Source organism: Crotalus tigris, unplaced genomic scaffold (assembly GCF_016545835.1).
Source record: "Crotalus tigris isolate CLP2741 ecotype Arizona unplaced genomic scaffold, ASM1654583v1 scf7180000018371.15429387391:27106975, whole genome shotgun sequence".
In the NCBI taxonomy this organism is placed as follows: Eukaryota; Metazoa; Chordata; class Lepidosauria; order Squamata; family Viperidae; genus Crotalus; species Crotalus tigris.
This window is the reverse complement of record NW_024096970.1, coordinates 26,870,568-26,892,315: the sequence shown is the minus strand read 5'-3', so window position 1 is coordinate 26,892,315 and position 21,748 is coordinate 26,870,568. Positions and strand designations below refer to the sequence as shown.

General features: G+C 37.2%; 1 protein-coding gene across 5 annotated transcripts in view; it reads right to left on the bottom strand.

Moving 5' to 3' along the window:
* The window catches only part of PRKD1 (protein kinase D1), a 116,169-nt gene that overhangs the window by 25,629 nt on the left and 68,792 nt on the right, over positions 1–21,748 (bottom strand). For 2 of the 5 annotated variants that reach the window (XM_039351920.1, XM_039351922.1), the window contains exons 3-6: positions 14,225–14,356; positions 11,575–11,735; positions 10,784–10,807; positions 5,641–5,851 (exon numbers count right to left, since the gene is read on the bottom strand). In XM_039351920.1, the coding sequence (XP_039207854.1) occupies positions 5,641–5,851; positions 10,784–10,807; positions 11,575–11,735; positions 14,225–14,356 (528 nt within the window). Of the gene's footprint in view, positions 1–5,640; positions 5,852–10,783; positions 10,808–11,574; positions 11,736–14,224; positions 14,357–17,499; positions 17,625–21,748 lie in introns of all 5 variants that reach the window. The other 3 variants (XM_039351923.1, XM_039351924.1, XM_039351921.1) reach the window with 3 other exon arrangements.

The following is a 21,748-nucleotide window of genomic DNA, read 5'->3' as shown; positions in this document are numbered from 1 at the left end:
TCCATGCAGTTCAATCAAGTGGCTGCTTCACAATATAGGATCATATAAAATATATTTGTAAGCCTATCTTTAGAAGGAAATGACAAAATAGATCTAAATAATGACATTTCACATCTTAAAAAAGCTTTGCTTTATCTCAATCCTAGCAAGAATCATGCACTAAGAAAATCTGCATTCTATTTGTATATTTGTAGCATACTTTTTGCATCTTATATTCAGACTCCTTCAATATTTTGTAACTTTTATTCCAATTTTGCTATACAGTTACAGAAAGTTACTATGATGAACACAGTAGGATTTCAGTCTAATTACGAGAAATCTTATTCTTCACTCCACTACAGCATATGAAAGTTTCATAAGCAACAGAAATACATTCAGGGACACATTAAAGCATCAAAGCAAAAATAGCTAACTATCTTTCAGTAACATATTTCTGAAAACTTGTTTGAAGATTCAAGCCTATTCACTGTATGGTGCAGTAAGCCATCAATTGTAGAATTTTTTTTTTTCCCCCGTAATCACACATTACTTAAAGACCTGCTGTTATTTGCACATGCTGTACTGTACTTCCAAACACCCTTTATGGATTACTGCCTTGTCGTGGCGAAGGGGCTTGCGTAACTCAATGAAGCTATAAGCTATGCCGTGCAGGGCCACCCAAGACGGACAGGTTATAGCAGAGAGTTCTGACAAAATGTGATCCACTGGAGAAGGAAATGGCAAACCACTCCAGTATCTTTGCCATGAAAACCCCATGGACAGTACTAAAAGGCAAAAAGATATGACGCTGGAAGATGAGCCCCTCAGGTCGGAAGGTGTCCAATATGCTACTGGGGAAGAGCAGAGGGCTAGTACTAGTAGTGCCAGAAAGAATGAAGCGACTGGGCCAAAGCCGAAAGGACGCTCAGCTGTGGATATATCTGGTGGTGAAAGGAAAGTCCAATGCTGTAAAGATTTATTCTCCATAGGAACCTGGAATGTAAGATCCATGAATCAAGGCAAGCTAGACGTAGTCAAAAAAGAGATGACAAGACTGAACATCGACATCTTAGGAATCAGCGAACTAAAATGGACAGGAATGGGTGAATTTAACTCAGATGACCATCAGGTATACTACTGTGGGCAAGAATCCCTCAGAAGAAATGGAGTAGCCTTCATAGTCAATAAAAGAATAGGAAAAGCAATACTGGGATACAATCCTCAAAATGACAGAATGATCTCAATTCGAATCCAAGGCAAACCATTCAATATCACAGTAGTCCAAATCTATGCCCCAACCACTGGTGCTGAAGAGGATGAAATTGACCGGTTCTATGAAGCCCTACAGCACCTTATAGAATTAACACCAAAAAATGATGTCCTTATCATCATGGGGGATTGGAATGCTAAGGTAGGAAGCCAAAAGATAACCGGAATAACAGGCAAGTTTGGCCTTGGAGTACAAAATGAAGCAGGGCACAGGCTAATAGAATTTTGTCAAGAGAATACGATGGTCATAACAAACACTCTTTTCCAACAACCCAAGAGACGGCTCTACACATGGACATCACCAGACGGTCAACATAGAAATCAGATTGACTATGTGCTCTGCAGCCAAAGATGGAGAAGCTCTATACAGTCAGTAAAAACAAGACCAGGAGCTGACTGTGGCTCAGATCATGAGCTTCTCGTTGCAAAATTTAGGCTTAAATTGAAAAAAGTAAGGAAAAGCACTAGGCCACTCAGGTATGAACTAAATCATATTCCTGATGAATATACAGTAGAGGTGACAAATAGATTTAAGGAACTGGATCTGATAGACAGAGTGCCTGAAGAACTATGGATGGAAGTTCGCAACATTGTACAAGAGGTAGCAACTAAAACCATCCCAAAGAAAAAGAAATGCAAGAAAGCAAAATGGCTGTCTGAGGAAGCTTTGCAAATAGCTGAGGAAAGAAGGGAAGCGAAAGGCAAAGGAGAAAGAGAAAGATACACCCAATTGAATGCAGAATTCCAGAGAGTAGCTAGAAGAGATAAGAATGCCTTCTTAAATGAACAGTGCAAAGAAATAGAAGAAAACAACAGAATAGGGAGGACCAGAGATCTCTTCAAGAAAATTGGAGATATGAAGGGAACGTTTCATGCAAAGATGGGCATGATAAAGGACCAAAATGGCAGAGACCTAACAGAGACAGAAGAGATTAAGAAGAGATGGCAAAACTACACAGAAGAATTATACAAGAATGAGCTTAACATCCCAGGTAACCACAATGAGATGGTCATTGACCTCGAACCAGACATCCTAGAATGTGAAGTGAAATGGGCCTTAGAAAATCTGAGCAACAACAAAGCTAGTGGAGGTGACAGTATTCCAGCTGAGCTATTCAAAATCTTAAAAGACGATGCAGTAAAAGTGCTACACTCAATTTGCCAGCAAATTTGGAAAACTCAACAGTGGCCACAGGATTGGAAAAGGTCAGTTTACATTCCAATTCCAAAGAAAGGCAATGCCAAAGAATGTTCAAACTATCGCACCATTGCACTCATTTCACATGCTAGTAAAGTTATGCTTAAAATCCTACAAGCTAGACTCCAGCAGTATGTGGATCAAGAACTACCAGAAGTACAGGCAGGATTTCGAAGAGGCAGAGGAACTAGAGATCAAATTGCCAACATACGCTGGATCATGGAGAAAGCTAGGGAGTTCCAGAAAAACATCTACTTCTGCTTCATTGACTATGCAAAAGCCTTTGATTGTGTGGATCACAACAAATTGTGGCAAGTCCTTAAAGAGATGGGAGTACCAGACCATCTCATTTGTCTCTTGAGAAACCTATATGTGGGTCAAGAAGCAACAGTGAGAACCAAACACGGAACCACTGATTGGTTCAAAATTGGAAAAGGAGTCCGGCAAGGCTGTATACTGTCGCCCTGCCTATTTAACTTATATGCAGAGCACATCATGAGAAAGGCAGGGCTAGATGAATCAAAAGTTGGAATTAAGATTGCCGGGAGAAATATCAACAACCTAAGATATGCAGATGATACCACTCTAATGGCAGAAAGTGAAGAGGAACTAAAGAGCCTCTTGATGCGGGTGAAGAAGGAGAGTGCAAAAGTTGGCTTGAAACTCAACATTAAGAAAACCAAAATCATGGCATCCGGCCCTCTCAATTCCTGGCAAATAGATGGGGAAGAAATGGAGGTAGTGACAGATTTTATTTTTCTGGGCTCCAAGATCACCTCAGATGGGGACTGCAGCCAAGAAATTAAAAGACGCTTGCTCCTGGGGAGGAAAGCTATGGCAAATCTAGGCAGCATTCTAAAAAGCAGAGACATCACCCTGCCAACAAAAGTGCGTATAGTCCAGGCCATGGTTTTCCCAGTTGCAATGTATGGCTGTGAAAGTTGGACCATAAGAAAGGCTGAGCGCAAAAGAATTGAGGCCTTTGAACTATGGTGCTGGAGAAGACTCCTGCGAGTCCCTTGGACTGCAAGGCGTTCAAACCGGTCAGTCCTAGAAGAGATCAACCCCGACTGCTCCTTAGAAGGCCAGATCCTGAAGTTGAAACTCAAGTACTTTGGCCACCTAATGAGAAGGAAGGATCACTGGAGAAGAGCCTAATGCTGGGAAAGATTGAGGGCAATAGAAGAAGGGGACGACAGAGAATGAGATGGCTGGATGGAGTCACTGAAGCAGTAGGTGTGAATTTAAATGGACTCCAGAAGATGGTAGAGGACAGGAAGACCTGGAGGAACGTTGTCCATGGGGTCGCGATGGGTCGGACACGACTTCGCAATTAACAACAACAACTTCCAAACAACAAGAGCAAGAACACTTAGATTTATATAGCGCTTCATAGAGCTTTACAGCACTCTCTAAGCAATTTACAGAGTCAGCATATTGTCCCCAACAATCTGGGTCTTCATTTTACCGACTTCAGAAGGATGGAAGGCTGAGTCAACTTTGAGCCCTGTCAAGATCAAACTGCTGGCAATAGGCAGAGTCAGCTTCCAATACTGCATTCTAACCATACCATTTTATTCCAAATTCTGCCATTATTTTTCTAGGCACAGTTATACTAATCCTGGTTGATGTACTAACATCTTTGCATGGGGGAAACCCTTTTCCTGTGTAGGAACAGATTGACATATCAGTCAAAGTCTTACAATCACTTCATAAACACATACATCTGCTTTTTATTATTTCTCCATTTTCCACATCTACGCCTTCAGTCTTGAATAACAATAACTTTCATTTTAGAAATTTATGAAATGAACTTTTATAGGATTTATTTCAATTTTACTGTTTCAAATATTTCTCTATATACGATTTCTCTATATATCTCTTTAAAATATTCCTTCTACATCCCCTCACTAGAATTTCATCCCAGATTATTTCATTACTTCCATTTTTAATTCCATACTGAAAGCCCCTTGTTTAGTCTTTTGTTATTTTTAACAAAGCTCCTCCACATTTTTTACATATTTTTACTGTTCTTTACTGTCCTTAACTGCATTTTTGCAACTATCTTTCCCCCTCTATGCACATTATAATATATCATTCTTCTATCCTAATTTCCATTCTTTTATATGCATTTTTATACACCTCTTTACTATTACAATTCTTTCAATCAAATGATGCTCTGTCCCTGTTCAGAACTTTTCATTATCTTTGTATCTTTCACTGTGTCAGTCTTTTATCATACTCAGATCAGGCTTGTCAATTCATTCTTTTTACATGTCTATGCACTGATAGATTGTTTAAACTATGCACTTTAAACATATTTTTTTTTCTTAAGAAGGTATTAATCCATCACTATTCCTGTTTTATTGACTCTCCCAAAGGCCCCTATATTTCTTTTTCTGCACTCTGTCTTACTATGCCCCCATCCATTAATGACATCTAGCAAAATGAGTTTTCCCCATGAATTCTCCTACAAACACAGTTTAGCTTCCATCCTTTTATTATCACTATTAACATCATTATCATTTCACCTATTAGCACTTTGATTCATAATTCAACCTATAACTTTATAGCCAAACTTTTATACACAACCATTCTTCATAGCTCCATTGCACAAAATCAGACTACTTTCACTCAAATATACCATCCTTTTAGTTTGGCAAACATACAGCATAACTATTTGATTTTATTTGATTAACTAATTTATAATTTTAGCATTTATTCATCATAATCTTCCATACATGGTTATCAATGGATAGGCACATCAATATTAATTTTCCATCCATCAGCTATAATATAGGCCAATCAAAGCCTTCACCTAGCAGCTTTTAATAACGTAGACAATGTATAGACTAGCTTTATTCAGCTTTATACATTAGATAAGTATAATAAATGGGAGAGACACTGGAGACATTTAGTGCAAGCTACTATATCTCTAATATTCCAAGCTAATGATAAGAACAGTTGAAGAGTTCAACACAGCTGCAAACAAATCAATTAAGACTTTGCTCTCCAAAATACTATCTTTCTGTTGTCTGTATCCCATCAGCTAGAAAATATACTGTATCAGCATATAATTCAGGACACAGTAGTAACAAATAAAATATTAAAATGTTTTAATTTTTTTTAAACAAATGCATTATTATCATACTTGCAAGTGGGTAACATATTTGTTTTAGTTCTAAATTGCTTACCTTTGCACTGTAAGCCTTGTCTAAAAAGTCCTTTAAGTAGCTTTTTGCAGTACTGACAAACTGTTGGCCTTGTATATGAGTGAATGACAAAAGTATGAGGCACTTTAACCTTGGAAAGCAAAATCTTGTCAAGCTGAATAGGTCGCCCAATGTGTGATTGCGAATTAGACCTCTTCTCTCTTCCAAATGAAAAATCAGGTGGTGTTTTCTGCTACAATAGGTCAATAAGATACATAAAGTCATTTTAGTATGGAAGGTATTTTTTGCATGGTGTTTGTATGTAGGTCTTTGGTTGTTCGGGTTTTCTCCCGCGTAAAATTGGAAGTGTCTTGGCGACGTTTCGACGAAGTCCCATTCGTCATCTTCAGGCTGGTGTTTTCAGCTTCAGCTTCGAAGCACGAAGCTGAAAACACCAGCCTGAAGATGACGAATGGGACTTCGTCAAAACGTCGCCAAGAAAACCCGAACAACCAAAGACCTACATATATATATATATATATATATATATATATATATATATATATATATATATATATATTCTGAGGTTTTCGTGGGTGTTTGTATGTAGGTCTTTGGTTATTCGGGTTTTCTCCTGCATAAAATTGGAAGTGTCTTGGCGACGTTTCGACGAAGTCCCATTCGTCATCTTCAGGCTAGTGTTTTCAGCTTCGTGCTCCTCAAAACACGAAGCTGAAAACACCAGCCTGAAGATGACGAATGGGACTTCGTCGAAACGTCGAAAACCCGAATAACCATATATATATATATATATATATATATATATATATATATAAATTTAAATCAATACTCTAGTCTCTTAGGCTCTTTACTGAATTCCTTCTTGCATTTTCTCCCTTACCCACAAAGCATTTGTAGTGAAGCAGCCCTAAAGAACATCAGAAATGGATTATCAATTGAGACTTCTACACATAAAAATTCTACACTTAACCAAATGACCTATGGCTTCCATGTTCAATTTTAAAAATGTGATTAATTTTAAATCCAATCACTTTTCCAGCATATTATTTAGTAAATATGAATATATATGTGTGTGTGTGTGTGAATAAAATACAATAGAATACATGCATAAGAAAACTGTATACTTTTAAATACAGAACAGTGATATCCTTAAGTCATTGTTTAGAACTGACTAGATGAGTTGAAAAGAAAAATGGAATTAAACTTCAAACCTGTAACATTTCTGCATTTTATTTAATTTATCAATTTGTTTAATCAAATAGAAATATTTAGAATGATTTTTGAATGTATTCTTACATATTGGGACAGTTTAGTCCAACATAATTAATGTGTTATAACTTATAGGCACTGCTTCCTTATGTCATTTAGGAAAATCCACCTTCAAATAGCTCAGTAACATATATCAGGCAGTTCTAGAATACTCCCTGTCAGTGGTGGGATTCAACCAGTTTGCACCAGTTCGGCAAAACCAATTGCTAGTTTTTTGTTGCTTAGGCCCAGAATGGACTTCTGGAAGCGGCATCCACACAAAGAACTGGTTGTTCACATATTTGAATCCCACCACTGCTCCCTGCCAATGTTTTCTATGAATGAAAAGCAGACATGTTCCATAAGAAAATGAAGGAATGCCTTAATTCTTTCAACAGGTAGTCCTTGACTTACCACCATTCATTTAGTGACCATTCAAAGTTACAACGGCACTGAAAAAAGTGACTTATGACCATTTTTCACACTTATCAATATTGCAGAATCCCCATGGTCATGTGATCAAAATCTGGATGCTTGGCAACTCATTGATATTTATGATGGTCGCAGTGTTCTGGGGTCATGTGAACCATTTTTTGTGACCTTCTGACAAGCAAAGTCAATGAAAGACCTAGATTCACTCATCAACCATGTTGCTAACTTAACAATGGAAAGTGATTCGCTTAAGAACTGTGTCAAGCAAGGTCTTAAAATGGAACAAAATTCACTTAACAACTATCTTGCTTAGCACCAAAATTTTGGGCTCAGTGTGGTCTAAGTCCAAGACTACCTTTATTCTCTCAACCTTTCAAGCTCTAGAAATCTACGTTCAGGGCATGCAGGAGCTGCAGACAGGTGCTAGATTCACGCCTTCAACATAATACATTTTGTTTTTGAACCCAAATTTTCACAGAGCCCAAATGTTATATATAAGTCCCTATTTTTATAAATACATCTTTTTCTTCAGGGCAACAAACACGAATTCCCCAAAATGAAATAAAATTAGAAATGTTTCATTAACATGAATGGTAGCACTAGGTCTGAAGTTTTCAACAAAAAATTATGTTATGTTGCAGAAATATCTGCTAAAGCTCAGGTTTCTTGTATCAAAGTCATAGGGGATTTTTTTTTTAAATCCAGTATGTTTTGGTTAGCTACAGATTTCTTTGGCCTGCCTCCCCGGGGTAGCTAGCCAGAATTCCTGACTTGGGAAGCTTGGATTCTGACCAGGAAGCAATTGCTCAGATTACACTATGGAAACTACAGAAGCCAGCTGTTTGTCAGGCAATAAGCAAATTGCTTCCATTAATTTGCAGCACGGTATATTGAGTCTGGGCAATAATATCCTTGAAATACTTCAAGAACCTTTTGTAAATACCGTGGAGGTTGCATACATGTGCAAATGCTACAAGTGCCACATTGCCAAATGTTTTAGAAAAATTGATCAAATCTAAACTATCATTTCAACAGCAAAACTTCACTATGTAGCAGTTCAGCTTTGGCCAACTATAATCAAAGTTGTGAAATAAAAATATCCATAGATCTTCATCTCCCAAATACAGGATTGTCAGCCACAAAAGGAAAAATAAATGGTGGAAACTGCTAAATCTGAACAGGCAGTCTTAGGCCTCTGAGTTATCTGTGGCCTTCCCATCACCACTTTTGGGCTCCCAAAGCTCTCAGAACGGTGCCATAATGCAAACTGGCAATGTTTAATATTGCTGGGGTTGTTTTTTTTTCAGAAATGAATCCTTAAAAGAGTTAAGCTGTGGATCCACCCTTGACCTAATGCAGTGGTGGCGAACCTATAGCACGCATGCCAGAGGCGGCACTCAGAGCCCTCTCTGTGGGCATGCACGCCATGCCCCGGAGATGGCAACCGTCCCTCTTCAACCAGCTGCCCGCTAACTCGCCAAGGTCCCACATGGCTGGATGCATCCCAGCACCCATGCACTCGCTGGCCTCTGTGTGCAGGGCCGATGGTATCAGGCAGCAACCACCCCGGCCTCTGCCTCACCTTGCCCTGTGACTATGGAACCCCCGCCCTGCCTCACCTTGCCTCAGCTCACCCCACAGGACGAGCCTCCTGCCTACCGCCCCACCTGCCAGAGATCCCCTGGATCTCCCCCAACCCTGCCCGCCCCCCCCAAGCATCCCTCCCCATGAGCAACATTGAGGTGATCATGCCCACCTTGGCCACATCCACCCAATCTATCATGACCACCACAGCCACACCCATCCAGTGGGCCATGCCCACCTGGCACCCGGCGATAAATAAGTGGGTTTTTGGGTTGTAGTTTGGGCACTCAGTCTCTAAAAGGTTTGCCATCACTGACCTAATGTCTTGAAACCTAAATGTTTGAAACCGTCTCACCATAGGGTTTCCTGCCTGAGCAGGGGTTGGACTAGATGACCTCCAAGGTCCCTTCCAACTTTAGTAGTAGTAGTAGTAGTAGTAGTAGTAGTAGTAGTAGTAGTAGTAGTAGCAGCAGCAGCAGCACACCATTTGCTCTGATCTCTGTTGTTTTCTGATGTCTTGTTTAAAATGAAACAATAGAGAGCTAAACAAGCAACCTTTTTGGTCATGGTGGCTTCATCCATATCTGACTAAACATGCTGGGCACAAACTGTGTGTTCTTTTTGGAGCCCTAACAAACTCTTCTAGTTCTTTGGGGTTTCAAAGTAATGTTTTAAAAAATACTTTTTACATCTTTTATTTGCTAACTATTCTAATTATGTGGCTTTTCTGTTCCTTGGAATTTTCATTTTATTATTGTGGAACCACATTTCATGAAGGTATACAAAGGATTTCAGTAAACACAGACATACAGACACACACATATCCGTGTTGTGTGTGTATGTGTGTGTGTGTGTGTGTGTGAGAGAGAGAGAGAGAGAGAGAGTTTGACATAGTATATTTTTGTTTTGTTTTAAGATATGAAAGCTGAAATGTCACCTGAAATCCCAAAACTAATAACCTTCCCAAAGAGTTTTCTCCAAATTTCTATTTCTGTCAACACATCTGCTTTCAGATGCTTTCTGTTTACTGCCACTGATCCTATTTGTTTGCAAAACCTCTAATGCCCAAAGCATTTTAGTCCTTTTAGCACAGAGCTTCATCTTTTTCCTCTTGCATTGCATTTTCTTCTTTAAAACTTTTTTAAACTAAATTTTATTGAATAAATTTTTAACAAAGTAAAAAAAAATAAAATAAAATAAAGAAAAGAGTAAAAGATAAAAAAGAAATAGAAAGAAAAAAATATATATTAGTGGCTTCCAATTTTCTTGACAACAGTTATACATTTAAATTTTGCCCTAAATTACTATAATTTCCTTCTTTCTATAAACTACCCTAATCTCCAATCCCATTTATCACAAGTTCATTTTTCTCTCCATTTAGCTAAATCTTTTTCTCCAAGCACTAGAGGTATAAATCATTTTCTACAAGATTTGTTTCAATTTAATAAATACATACATAAAATAATATCTGATAATGAAAATGAAAGTTTTGGAAGAATTAGGCTGCAATATACCATCTCTTAAAACATCGATATTTTCCATTACCAGCCTTGTCTTCTGGAATTAGCTATGTTATGATATAGCATAATGAAGTCTTGACACATTATCCATATCCCTACTTCTGGCTGATACATGCTAAAATATGCCTTTTCCACTTAAAATAATGCAGCATAATGCATCTGGAATGATACAAGAGTTTCTCAATGTTTTATTTCTGCGCTGAGAATATATATTTTAATCATACTGTTATTATTATTACAACCTCCAGTTGAATAGAACTAAGGAATCATGATTTATCTGTAATCTTACATGAAATTTACAGCAAAACTAAAAAGGCCAAATTCCAGATGTCTTTTGATATGACACTTTAGAGAGAGAAGAGAAAAAAACAAAAACCCACCTCAAAACTGGGGCTTGCAGGAATCTAGAAAATGAAGACCACATTCAGAACAAGGAAAAAGAAAATGTAGAGCAATATTATTTAGAAAGTAAATATAAAGTTTAGAACAAAAAGTAAAAAACTGAAACTTGCATGAAATTATTTAATATGGGCTTCCTCATTACCCAGTTGGTCATTTTTAAAATGTGTACAGATGCTATAAAATTTATTGATCAAGTTCAGGATTGCCCCCAATTGAACTCATCTGCCAACAAAGTAACTAACAACAAAGATTTCCTTATTTTTCTTGCTGCTTCTTGCAATAAAAGAGAGAGAAAGAGATAATTCTTCTGTGAAAATTAATTCTGCTCACGCAAAGTTGGATGTTGTTTGCTATTTTTTAAAAAACATTAAGTTTTAGTTGTGTAATTTACAATTTGAACTTTAATACCAGAAATGAAGTACTGTAACTTCTCAAAGTTTAAAAGAAAAGAATGGAAGTAGATTGGAGTAGAAGGCTCCACATGCCTAAAAAAGCTAAGGAATGTTTTTGATCCCAAACATGTTTATCTTGCTGAAACAGTTTGATACAAAAATTTGGAAAAGTCTCCCATACTGAAGAAATAAGAAGTAACTAAGATTTTTTTTCCCCATAACTGTTGTGCTGTTTCTACAATGAGTTTGGTTATGGGATTCCAAAAGCAGTTATGGAACAGTTGGGACACACATGTGAAAAGCTCATCTACACTAGAAAAAAAATATTCAAAAATATTCATTCCTTGGCCTATTTTTAACATTTAGATATTCTGTACCTGGAGTCCTTCATCTGCAGGTGTAAACGAAAGTTCAGCAGACATTGTTCTGATATTACCAAGTCCTGTTAATGAAACATTTGATAATCGTCTCTTCCGGACACAACTGCAGTTGTTAGGGATTTTAAATGCACATCTCTTATGATAGTTTAAGCCACACCCTGAGAAGAACATAAAAAAGTATTATGCCATATTACAATATGATGGAAAAATTGAAATCAAGCACAATGAATACTAGACCTTTATAAAAAAGACTACTATCTTTTTTAAGTTTACATTTTTAAATAATCAAGAAAAAAAATGTACAGGTTCACCAACGTTCCATGGTTTGTTTCTGTAACAGTCCTTCTCATGAAAGCAAATTTTCATACTCCAGAACATACTAACGAAGCTCTAATATATGAATCCCATTTATGCTGTCAAGAGCATGCATTAAAAAGCAATTAGATTTGAAAAAAGATTCTTCACTTAGGGATTATCTAACACATCTTTTATTAGTTTCCCTTATAGAAACTAGATTTTTTTTCTTTCTGAAATGATCTAAATTCAAATCCATATTTAGTAAGTAAAATAAATATGCAGCTTTTCAACAAATAAAGCAATAGCACTTAGACTTATATACCACTTTACAGTGCTTTGCAGCCCTCTCTAAGCAGTTTTACAGAGTCAGCTTATTGCCCCCAACAATCTGGCTCCTCATCCAACAGAAGGATGGAAAGCTGAGTCAACCTTGAGCCATGTCAGGAGCAAACTGCTGGAGGTCGGCAGAGTCAGCCTACAATACTGCATTCTAACCACTGTGCCATCACGGCTCCTAATATCCTTTTTCTTCTTCTTTAATCTTTCTTAGTGCTTTATCGATGTATTTAAAAAAGTGTTCTGTTTGTAGTATCTGTGGTTATAAAATTGTTTTTACCATCACAGAGTCTGGCTAACTTATTGATCACCATCAAAATCTACCCTTCAACCTGTTTCTGTGGACTTCTGTGAACTAGCATGAAAAACCACAGCTGTTGTTTATAGGAAACCAGCTAACAAGCAAGGTTTGCATATTTAGTGGTCCCTTGCATGGAGTGTCTTTGTACATGCAGAGGGTTGATGAAAAAGATGGGGAGGGGTATCCTTGTAATAAAAGCACTGACCACAAGGAAAATGGGCCTGAGAAACAGCAAGTCCTGCAATGACCATGTTGTGTAAACAAGAATTCCTCATACTCTGCAAGCACACAGAAAGCAACCTTTTCAATGTATTTTATTAATTGACTTATGCTTGCTACAAGTTCCAGCTCACATAGTATTTGCCATAGAGTGCCCGTGGCCTGAACTTTATGTGGACAAACAACTGGAATTCTCAAAGCCAAAATTAGAGATGATTTGGGCATCATAACAAACACAAAATTTGAATCCTTCTAGGAAAAATAATTGCACTCATATTTAACTTTGGGGCAATAAAACCCTATTGAGCTTATATGACAGTTATATTTAAAAAATAACAAATATATTTTAGTACTGAACAATCCTAACTACAGAAGGTAAACATTCAGTACCTTTTTATTTAAACATATTCCTCTTTAAAAGTTTGCCCTTGCAGCTCATTGGTCTCCTTTGCACTACAAACAGCCACAACTGCTATCAACATCAGTCAGTTTTATAGAGCACACCAGTCAATTAAGCTCATGGACATTCCAGAAGTTAAAACAATCCTGTGCTTAATTTTGTGTTTGTGGGAGTCTTTTTTTTTATTCACAATAGAAGTAAATGCTTGGTACATGTTCTAAGAATGTTTGTGTTACTTGTAGATAACTGTTCTTGTACTTGTTACAGCAACATTCCTATCTTTAAAAGCTAAGCTCAGCAAGCAGATACCTTATTCTTTTTTATATAAATGACTTGCATTTGTAACATGACGCTATTCTGTTTTAGACCTTTATTGACTTATTTTGAATGTACATAAAGAACACTGACCATTTTTAGAAATATTGTTATATATAAGTTGCAAGTCATTCTAGTGAAAAAGGAATACCCTTTTCAAAACATGTTGGGCCAAATAAAAACTTTTTTTTATTTCAACTTGGAATTCCTCACCCTCATCTTACTTTCTCAATAATCATATTTAATAGTAAAGTAAGTCTTTTCTCCATACCCGAAAATAAGACTGGGTCTTTTTTTTTTTTTTTTTGCCTCCAAAAGAGCACAGATTTTATTTTCGGGGGATGTCTTTTATACTCACCTCCAGCACCGACAGCCCCACCCAGCTGGTCCACTTCTTCTGCAGCTGCATTCTGACCTGCATTTTGCAGTCAGGCTTTTCTGGAAGGCCTCTGCAGCCGTGTACCAAGCTATGGATTCAATCATAGTTTGGTTCTTGGCTGCAGTGGCCTTCCAGAAAGGCCTCTGACTGCGAAATGCAGGCCTGGCTGCAGAAGACACCGCAATAGAAGGCCGGCGAGGAGAGGCCTGGCTGTGTGGTAAGTGAGTGCGGGGTGGGGTAGCTCCACGCCCCCACCCCAGCTTGATTTTTAGGCATGTGCTTAACCCCAAAACTAGGGCTTATTTTGGGGTAGGCCTTATGGTATGTGCAACCATAATATGCTCCAAAATTATATCATTCTGAAGCATGCCAAATACGTAAAGGTAGATCTTTCACTTGCCTTCACATTTAAGTCCTTGACGTACAAGCCCCCACAGCATTTCTCCACAGTGGTCACAGAAGGCTGGTGCTCTGTAAGAATGGACAAACAAAGCATGTGGCCGAATCTGAAAGTCTTCAAAAGTTGCAGAAGCTGGTGAAATAAAAGATAATTGAAGATTTTAAAAGATGGTGATTTAAGAGCTACATATATTTTATCACTGTTTATTGCTCATCTAAACAACTGAATACTTGAGTCATTCTGCCAAAGGAGTATACATTTGAAGACTTTTGTTAAACAGAAATATGAAAGTTTTAGGAGGATAGTAATAATGAGTGGAGCATGCAAAACAATTTACTTAGAGTTTCCAAAGTGGTCATCAAATCATTTGCATGAGTTCTGCATCTATAGAAATCTTTTTAAAGATTATTTATTAAAAGCATTTTAGCTAAACATGCTCCTAAAGAATATTTTAAATATTATTACTTCCCTCAAATTTATAATCTAAAAGATATGGCAGCGAAGGAAAATGGATAAGAAAGGTTTAAGAAATCCAGGACTCCGATTTAACAGGGAAGCTTTTTCTCAATCCAGTAACAAAGGCATGGCTCCTTGTCTTCCTACTTAGTTCCAGAAATTAAGAAAGAATAGAGAAATATATGTCCCAATGAAGATGGAAGGATTAATTCTTTATAGCTAAAAAGGTGGGAAAAGCAGCATTTTATCCCTGACTGATATTAGGCTACCAACACAAACTTGGTAGCCTAATGGAATAAAAAATGTTTAGGTCAACCACTAAATGGAAGATAGTGTGAATAAATTGAAGGGCTCAGAAATAATATATATGTTAGATGTCTTCTCAGAAAACAAATGCAAACTGGTTATCCACTAAGGTAACTTCATTAGTGAGTATCAGGTTTGTCCCCTGTTATTTGCAGTAGGTTGCCCTACCAGTATTGGTTGGGGGTGTGGTTTTCTCCTTGATAATTCCTTGATTAAAGTATTGTTTTGTTTTGGTTTGGTTTAGATATTGGTTTGTGTGCTTCCGTGATGTATCAAATCTACTATACAGGGTATGCAGGTGATCCTCACTTTCCTATCATTTGTTGAACAACCACTTGGAGACACAATTGCACTGAAAAAGGAGACTTACAATGATCCTCACAGTTGCAACCATTACAGCATAATTACCATTTGCAATCTTCACGGCTGATTTCCATGTCCATGTGGAAACTAACTGCAAGCTGCAGTCACGTGATGCTACACTTAATGACTCACAGTGATTCACTTAATGATTGGAAGTAACATGAGTTGGGTGTGGTACATGACATTTCACTTTATGACCTGTTTACTGAGCAACAGAGTTGCCTGCCCCAATTGAGGTCAGTGAGAACTACCTGTGTACTCCAAATATGTTAAGGCAGTGATGGCGAACCTATGGCATGTGTGCTGTCACCCCAGTCCCCCCTCCCCCCACAGCCCCCTCCTCACCAGGAGCCGCCCTGGAGGAGAGTCCGCACGGAGCAGTACAGCCAAGGACATGGCAGCCGGGCATCAGGGACAAGACACCGCCCTTGTGCCCCATAGCATGCAGATAATGCTGCGGGGTGTGGGCAGAGGGCGTGGTTGCCATGGCGCTGCAGGGCTGCCTGGGCAATCTGCTGCAGTGGGCCATGAAGGCGGTGCGTGGCCCTGTGGGCAGGCGGGGCAGGCAAGGATGGAGCAGGCAGAGCAGGAGGCCGGTTTTTGGGCACTCAGTCTCTAAAAGGTTCGCCATCACTGTGTTAAGGCACCAGAGATTCAAATTAAACTGTTCTGTTCATGATAGGCACACAATCCCATGTACGCTTACTCACAAGTAAACATAAATAGGAATAACTCCCAATACTGCAGCCTCTGTTACTATAACAATTTTATTATACAGCCTTCATCCTAATATTCCAAGTCAGTTGATGGGGAAATAACTGACATATATCTTATTAAAACCACTGTTTGTCCAGCAAAGCTCTCTGCAAATTAATTGTGGGATTATTAATTGAGCCGAGGTGGCGCAGCAGTTAGAGTGCAGTACTGCAGGCCACTTTAGCTGACTGTGTTCAGCAGGTCAGTGGTTCAAATCTCACCGGCTCAAGTTTGACTCAGCCTTCCATCCTTCTGAGGTAGGTAAAATGAGGACCCAGATTGTTGGGGGCAATGTAAATATATATATACATTGCTTACTGGTGTACACCGCTTAGAGAGTGCTTGTACTTAAAGCGGTATATAAGTCTCATAAATAAATAAATAAATAAATCACAACTCATATCCTTGACATAAAATAAGAATGAGTAAACAGACTTGAGACTAAACCCAAACAAAAATGACAACTCAAAAAAATGTTAAATCAATCAAACATGTTTCCTATTAATTTATCTCATTAAGTAGGGTGTGTAATAAGTAGGACTTCAAGATGAATATAGCTTTTTTTTTCAGCTGCAGCATGTGAAGACAAAAAAAATAAAAATAACAGTACATTGGAAGGCATGCAGAGTGATTCTTCCTCACAAATGAGCAATACACACCAGCATTAAAACAGGATGAAGACAAAAGAATACTTATGATATCTATAAATCAGCTTTTGTTACATTTAAAATAATTTGAGCACAAATGATAAAATAATCTGAGCACAAATGATGAATACACAAATTCATTTAGAAGTGAACTATGTAAACCAATAATCCATAAATACCTGTAATGCAATTTTAATTGTCACAGGACAAAAAAAATGTAGTACCACAGAGAAATTGCAGTGGAAACGTATCTATGAAATATTATTCCTTATAATCTAAGAGCAATTAAGAATCACACAAAGATCAGGTTTTTTTTATGTTAACTAGCCCTATATATTTTTGTAATGCAAACTATGCATTTGATAATTTAACCTAGCTTTGTTTAACAAAAATGTAGTTCTAAAATTTCTCAGCAATATTCCAGGGTGAATATTTAAAAGGAGTTTGTCATACTTGAATGTATGCTTTCAAGGGATGTGCAAAGCTGTAAGGGGACTGCTTTGATTCCCAAAAGCTTCCATCAAATCACTCCAGGGAAGCGCATTCATGAACATGGGGACATTTGTATATAGTAATGTCAGTAAGGCACAAGCCTGACCCTGTCACTGATGAAGGATCTCCCTCAGAGGGCCCAACCTTACCAGGTAGCTAAGCCATGCCCAGAAAAGTCACCATTCAGAGGCAGCAAAACTACACTACCACACAAAGTTAAGTCAGGTATCCTAGAAAAGAAAATGGGAAAATTACCTTTTAAACAGTTTTTGAAAGGGTTTAGTATTCAGTTGGGGTACAACTCATTGCATTAGTTCAGGATAATTTAGGTTCTTTGCTGCACAATTCAAAGGTTGTCATACTATCCTTCACATCCCTACCTGAAAAGAGATGCAGATAGAATATTTTTAAAAACTAAAAAGGAAAATGGGAAGACATCCAATGCCACAGTGCAGGGCCAATTTCATCTAACAAGTTCACTGCTCTAGCTATTCTCATCCTACTCTTTCAAGAGATGAAGCAGTTGCAGGTGCTTTGACGCTTCCTTATCACAGCCTATGGATCTTTTTTTTAAAAAAAGTATTTTATTCCTGAATTATAAATTTAAATAAGACCCTTCTTGAATCCCAAATCTCTAGTTTAAATCATACCAGTGTAATTCACACCAGCAGAATACTAATTCTATAAATGTATCCTCATTAGTATTAAGCCTCACTAAGCTCTTTGAATTTGATTAGAAACATATATATAGGATTGCAGTGCAATTGTTTTTCCCTTTCATTTGAATGCTAAACTCCAGTAAATCACTACTTTTCCTTTAACATTTTTAGTTGCTTTACCTTCAGCATGTGGATAAAATATAAACCTTAAAAACATTACCAATACTCCACTATAGTGTGTTACTGAGTAATTTGTTTAATTAACATATGCCCCACAATCAATTGTTTGGAAGGATTATGCCACTGAATCTATATACTATTAAAGACTTCATGTTTGTATGTAACCTTAAATTGGGTGAAAATGGAAGGTGCAGGACAACAATTATTTAACTAAGGAAATCCAAATATGTTAACTTACAGAATGCTGGAACCCATGATTCCCATGGGAATGAAATCTGGGACAGTTGTTGCCACTTCAATGCCACTGTGTTACTGCTGTTCAGTGCCACCACTGCACTGCCATGGTCAACTGCAGTCAGATTATTCTCGTTTTCAACATTTCCTGACAGCTTCCCAGAAGTTGATACAGAAGCCAGAAGGAACTAATATGATGCTCCTTTCTACCTTCCCACTAGCAAAATTAGTGCTTGGGGGAGTAAGTCAATGGGAATCTGGCAGGGAAGGTCACAAGTAAGTTTTCCCCACCTGTGTAATTTCTGCCATTCCTTCAATGTTTGTACTGCATCAACTATCTGTACATTCCTTCACTCCCTGGAAGTGAAGAAGGGAGGAACATTTCCAACATTCCCTGTCAGCTTCCCACAAGCAAAGTCAATAGGGAAGCCAGCAGGAAGTCAGCAGGAACCATTCCCACTCCCAATGCATATTTGCCCACTATGGTCTGATTTAGCTGCAACATGGGCTGCTCCAGGCACTTACATCCCCCCTCCCCAAGCAATTCCTTCTAGGATCTCTGCATCTCTCCAAAGTGTATAACTCAGGAACAAGCAGCAAAACACTGCACTCATTAGCAAAGTATGACAACAGTTGTGCATATTCAGCAGAGAAAGGAGCTAAGTTTCATTGAAACATTATTCTCTTGCTAGAAGCAACTCCAGTATCTGGCTTACATACCATGCCATACTCATGATATCCAGTTATTTACACCCTGGCTTGCCCCGTAAATCATCTGCTTGTCTTTGGACTGCTGACTTGGAATTCACATTTCTCACCTAAGTCTTTATCTACATCTGACTGCTGTTTTCTGCTGCCTTGCTGTTAGAACTTGCAGAAGCAATTCTTCCCTAGGAGCTGTGTCTGGCTCCTGAAGGGGTCCTAGGAAAGCCAGGACATCAAATTCTGTTTCATTCTTTAGGTAAGGAAATATGTCTGAAATGATGACCCAACAGATCATGGGCTGTCTAATTTTATCTAAAGAGGGAGCATATCCTGAATCCTTATTTGAGAAATAATTTTATTACTTTATTGACTGAAAGCCATTATATTTCTTATACCATTTTCCTCTATCAAAGTCCCTGTCTGAAAAGAGGTGAACTGAAATCAGCCTTGAATTAAGATCATTTTCAATGCAAACTTGCCAGATGTAACTCACCCACCCTGTTTCTCCTTGTTTCTCTGTGATTTGTTTGATTGATAATATTTTGTTCTGTTCCAAAGTAAGTGGTAAGACATATTGTTCCTACAGATGTAAGGTCTAGGTGCTCTTAAGTAAATCAGGAGCTCTATAAAATTTTGAAAGCAATATATCATCACAAAATATGAGAGGGACAGGACATTTTAAAGAAAATAAAAAATGTGAAGTTGCAAGTATTCTTGCATGTGAAATACTTCTGGAGATCTAAGCACTCCCTGACAACAAAAATATTTTTTCTTTTTTCTCTTGCTGGCAATATCCTCTATATCTATAATGTACTAATTCCTTGCTCATATCACACTAACAATCCATTTCAGTTGGCCTCATTGGAATGTGCATCCTAGTTAATCACAGCCATCAACCATTATGGCTAAGTTCAGAAATATCAACTGATGATGAATAATCATGAATAAATGAAGTTTGCCACAACTGGCTGTCAGACTTGCAGTAAGATTCCTAGCTTGTTATCCTTCACAGTCTATCAAATCTAGTTAAACTGCTATGTCAGAATCCAAAATATACTAAGAACTTTCAACTGGACACATCAATTGTTTTCACATGACACAATGAACCACAAACCAACAAAATATAGTTTATAGCCTATCAGGTTGTATATAGTTTGTAGCCTGTGGCTCAGAACAACATGTGAAATTAGAAAAAATATGATAATTTGAAGAGACCATATTTAAATTGATCATCAAAAAGCATGCTATATAAACATAGGTATCATAAAAAGACTGATTACATCACATTGAATTTGATTTTTTTTAATGTGCTACACAATAAATATGCTTTCCACTTTGGTATAATGGTTTTTTGAAAACTTCTGCACAACAAACTATTTTCTACCAAGAAATAAAAGAATATCATCTAATTACCTGCCAGTCTATCTCTGGTTCATAGAAGTTTGACATAAGTATGAATCACAAACTGATACAGAGATAGAATTAATAAAATGATCTTTTTAAAACTGTCAGCAGATACATGCCCTTATATTTGAGTCAAAATGTGAATTTGGGTGGATAATTTCTTACTTTTTCTTCCATACAATAATCAATGCTACATTTCCTCCATATAAGAACGATTACTACTGTACATTCTTGGCAGTATATGGAAGAATGGTTTTTTTTTAAAACGAGATGCATAGAAAAATAACCAATTTGTTAGACACCACAGAATAACATCATAGGAAAGCTTATAAAAAGTAATCCTGTATATGATTTGTTGTACAGTGACTATACATAGGTTGTAAATGGTATGCTTACTAACCCTAAAAAACTACCAAATTACTATTTTCCATTTCTAATCTGAGATTAGATTTGCTCATTAGAGGGATATAGTTTGAACAGTTTAGATTTTTAAGCTTACTTCTAGGCAGTTACTAGTGCAATGTTATTTCATATGGTCCAATCTAGTGCTCAGATGCTGAAAAGGACTAAAAAAAAAAATCATATTCCATCATTGGGTTAAAAAAAAAGAGCCCCTGTTGGAATTGTGTGCAAAACCTCAATAACTCCTTCTAACCAGTTTCTTTTCTTTAAAAAAAATGCCTGTATGAAATATCTCATTTTCTCTCTGATTACATTAAGTTGATATGCAATGATTCTCATGTGTCTTCAAGGATAAATCTGTAAAATGTAATTTTATATTGAATCAGTGCTGGTATAAAATTTAATATTTCAGATAAAACTATTATATAATAGTTTTCATTTCTTTCAATTATGTGATGCTGTGAATTTCATTGGCAGGTGGCATCTATCTAACTTTTTAAAAAAGTTTTAATCTATTAATGCCTGAAGGAACAAACTTGTGAAAATATCTCCAGCATTCTATTTTTTTACATTATATAAGAAACCTGTAATTTTACATGCCAGGGAAGACATCATCTCAAATTGAATGCCTATTCAGATTTAGAGACCATCGTTTTAAATGTACTTTTCCTTTCTGAACAAAAAAGAACAGATGTATGAAGAAACACATGAGTTCTGATCCAGCTTTACTAAAATGTGCTACTAAATATAGAGCATGCTATTCTTTGTCTCTTCGAAAAGAAGAAGATGCTTATCCCTGTGGGATCTGTCAAATTCAGGATATAAAAATCTTTCACATAGTAGAATGTTTGGTAGGGAAAGAAAAGATAACCTCTACATCAAAATATGGATATTTTAAAATAACATATTTTCATATTATT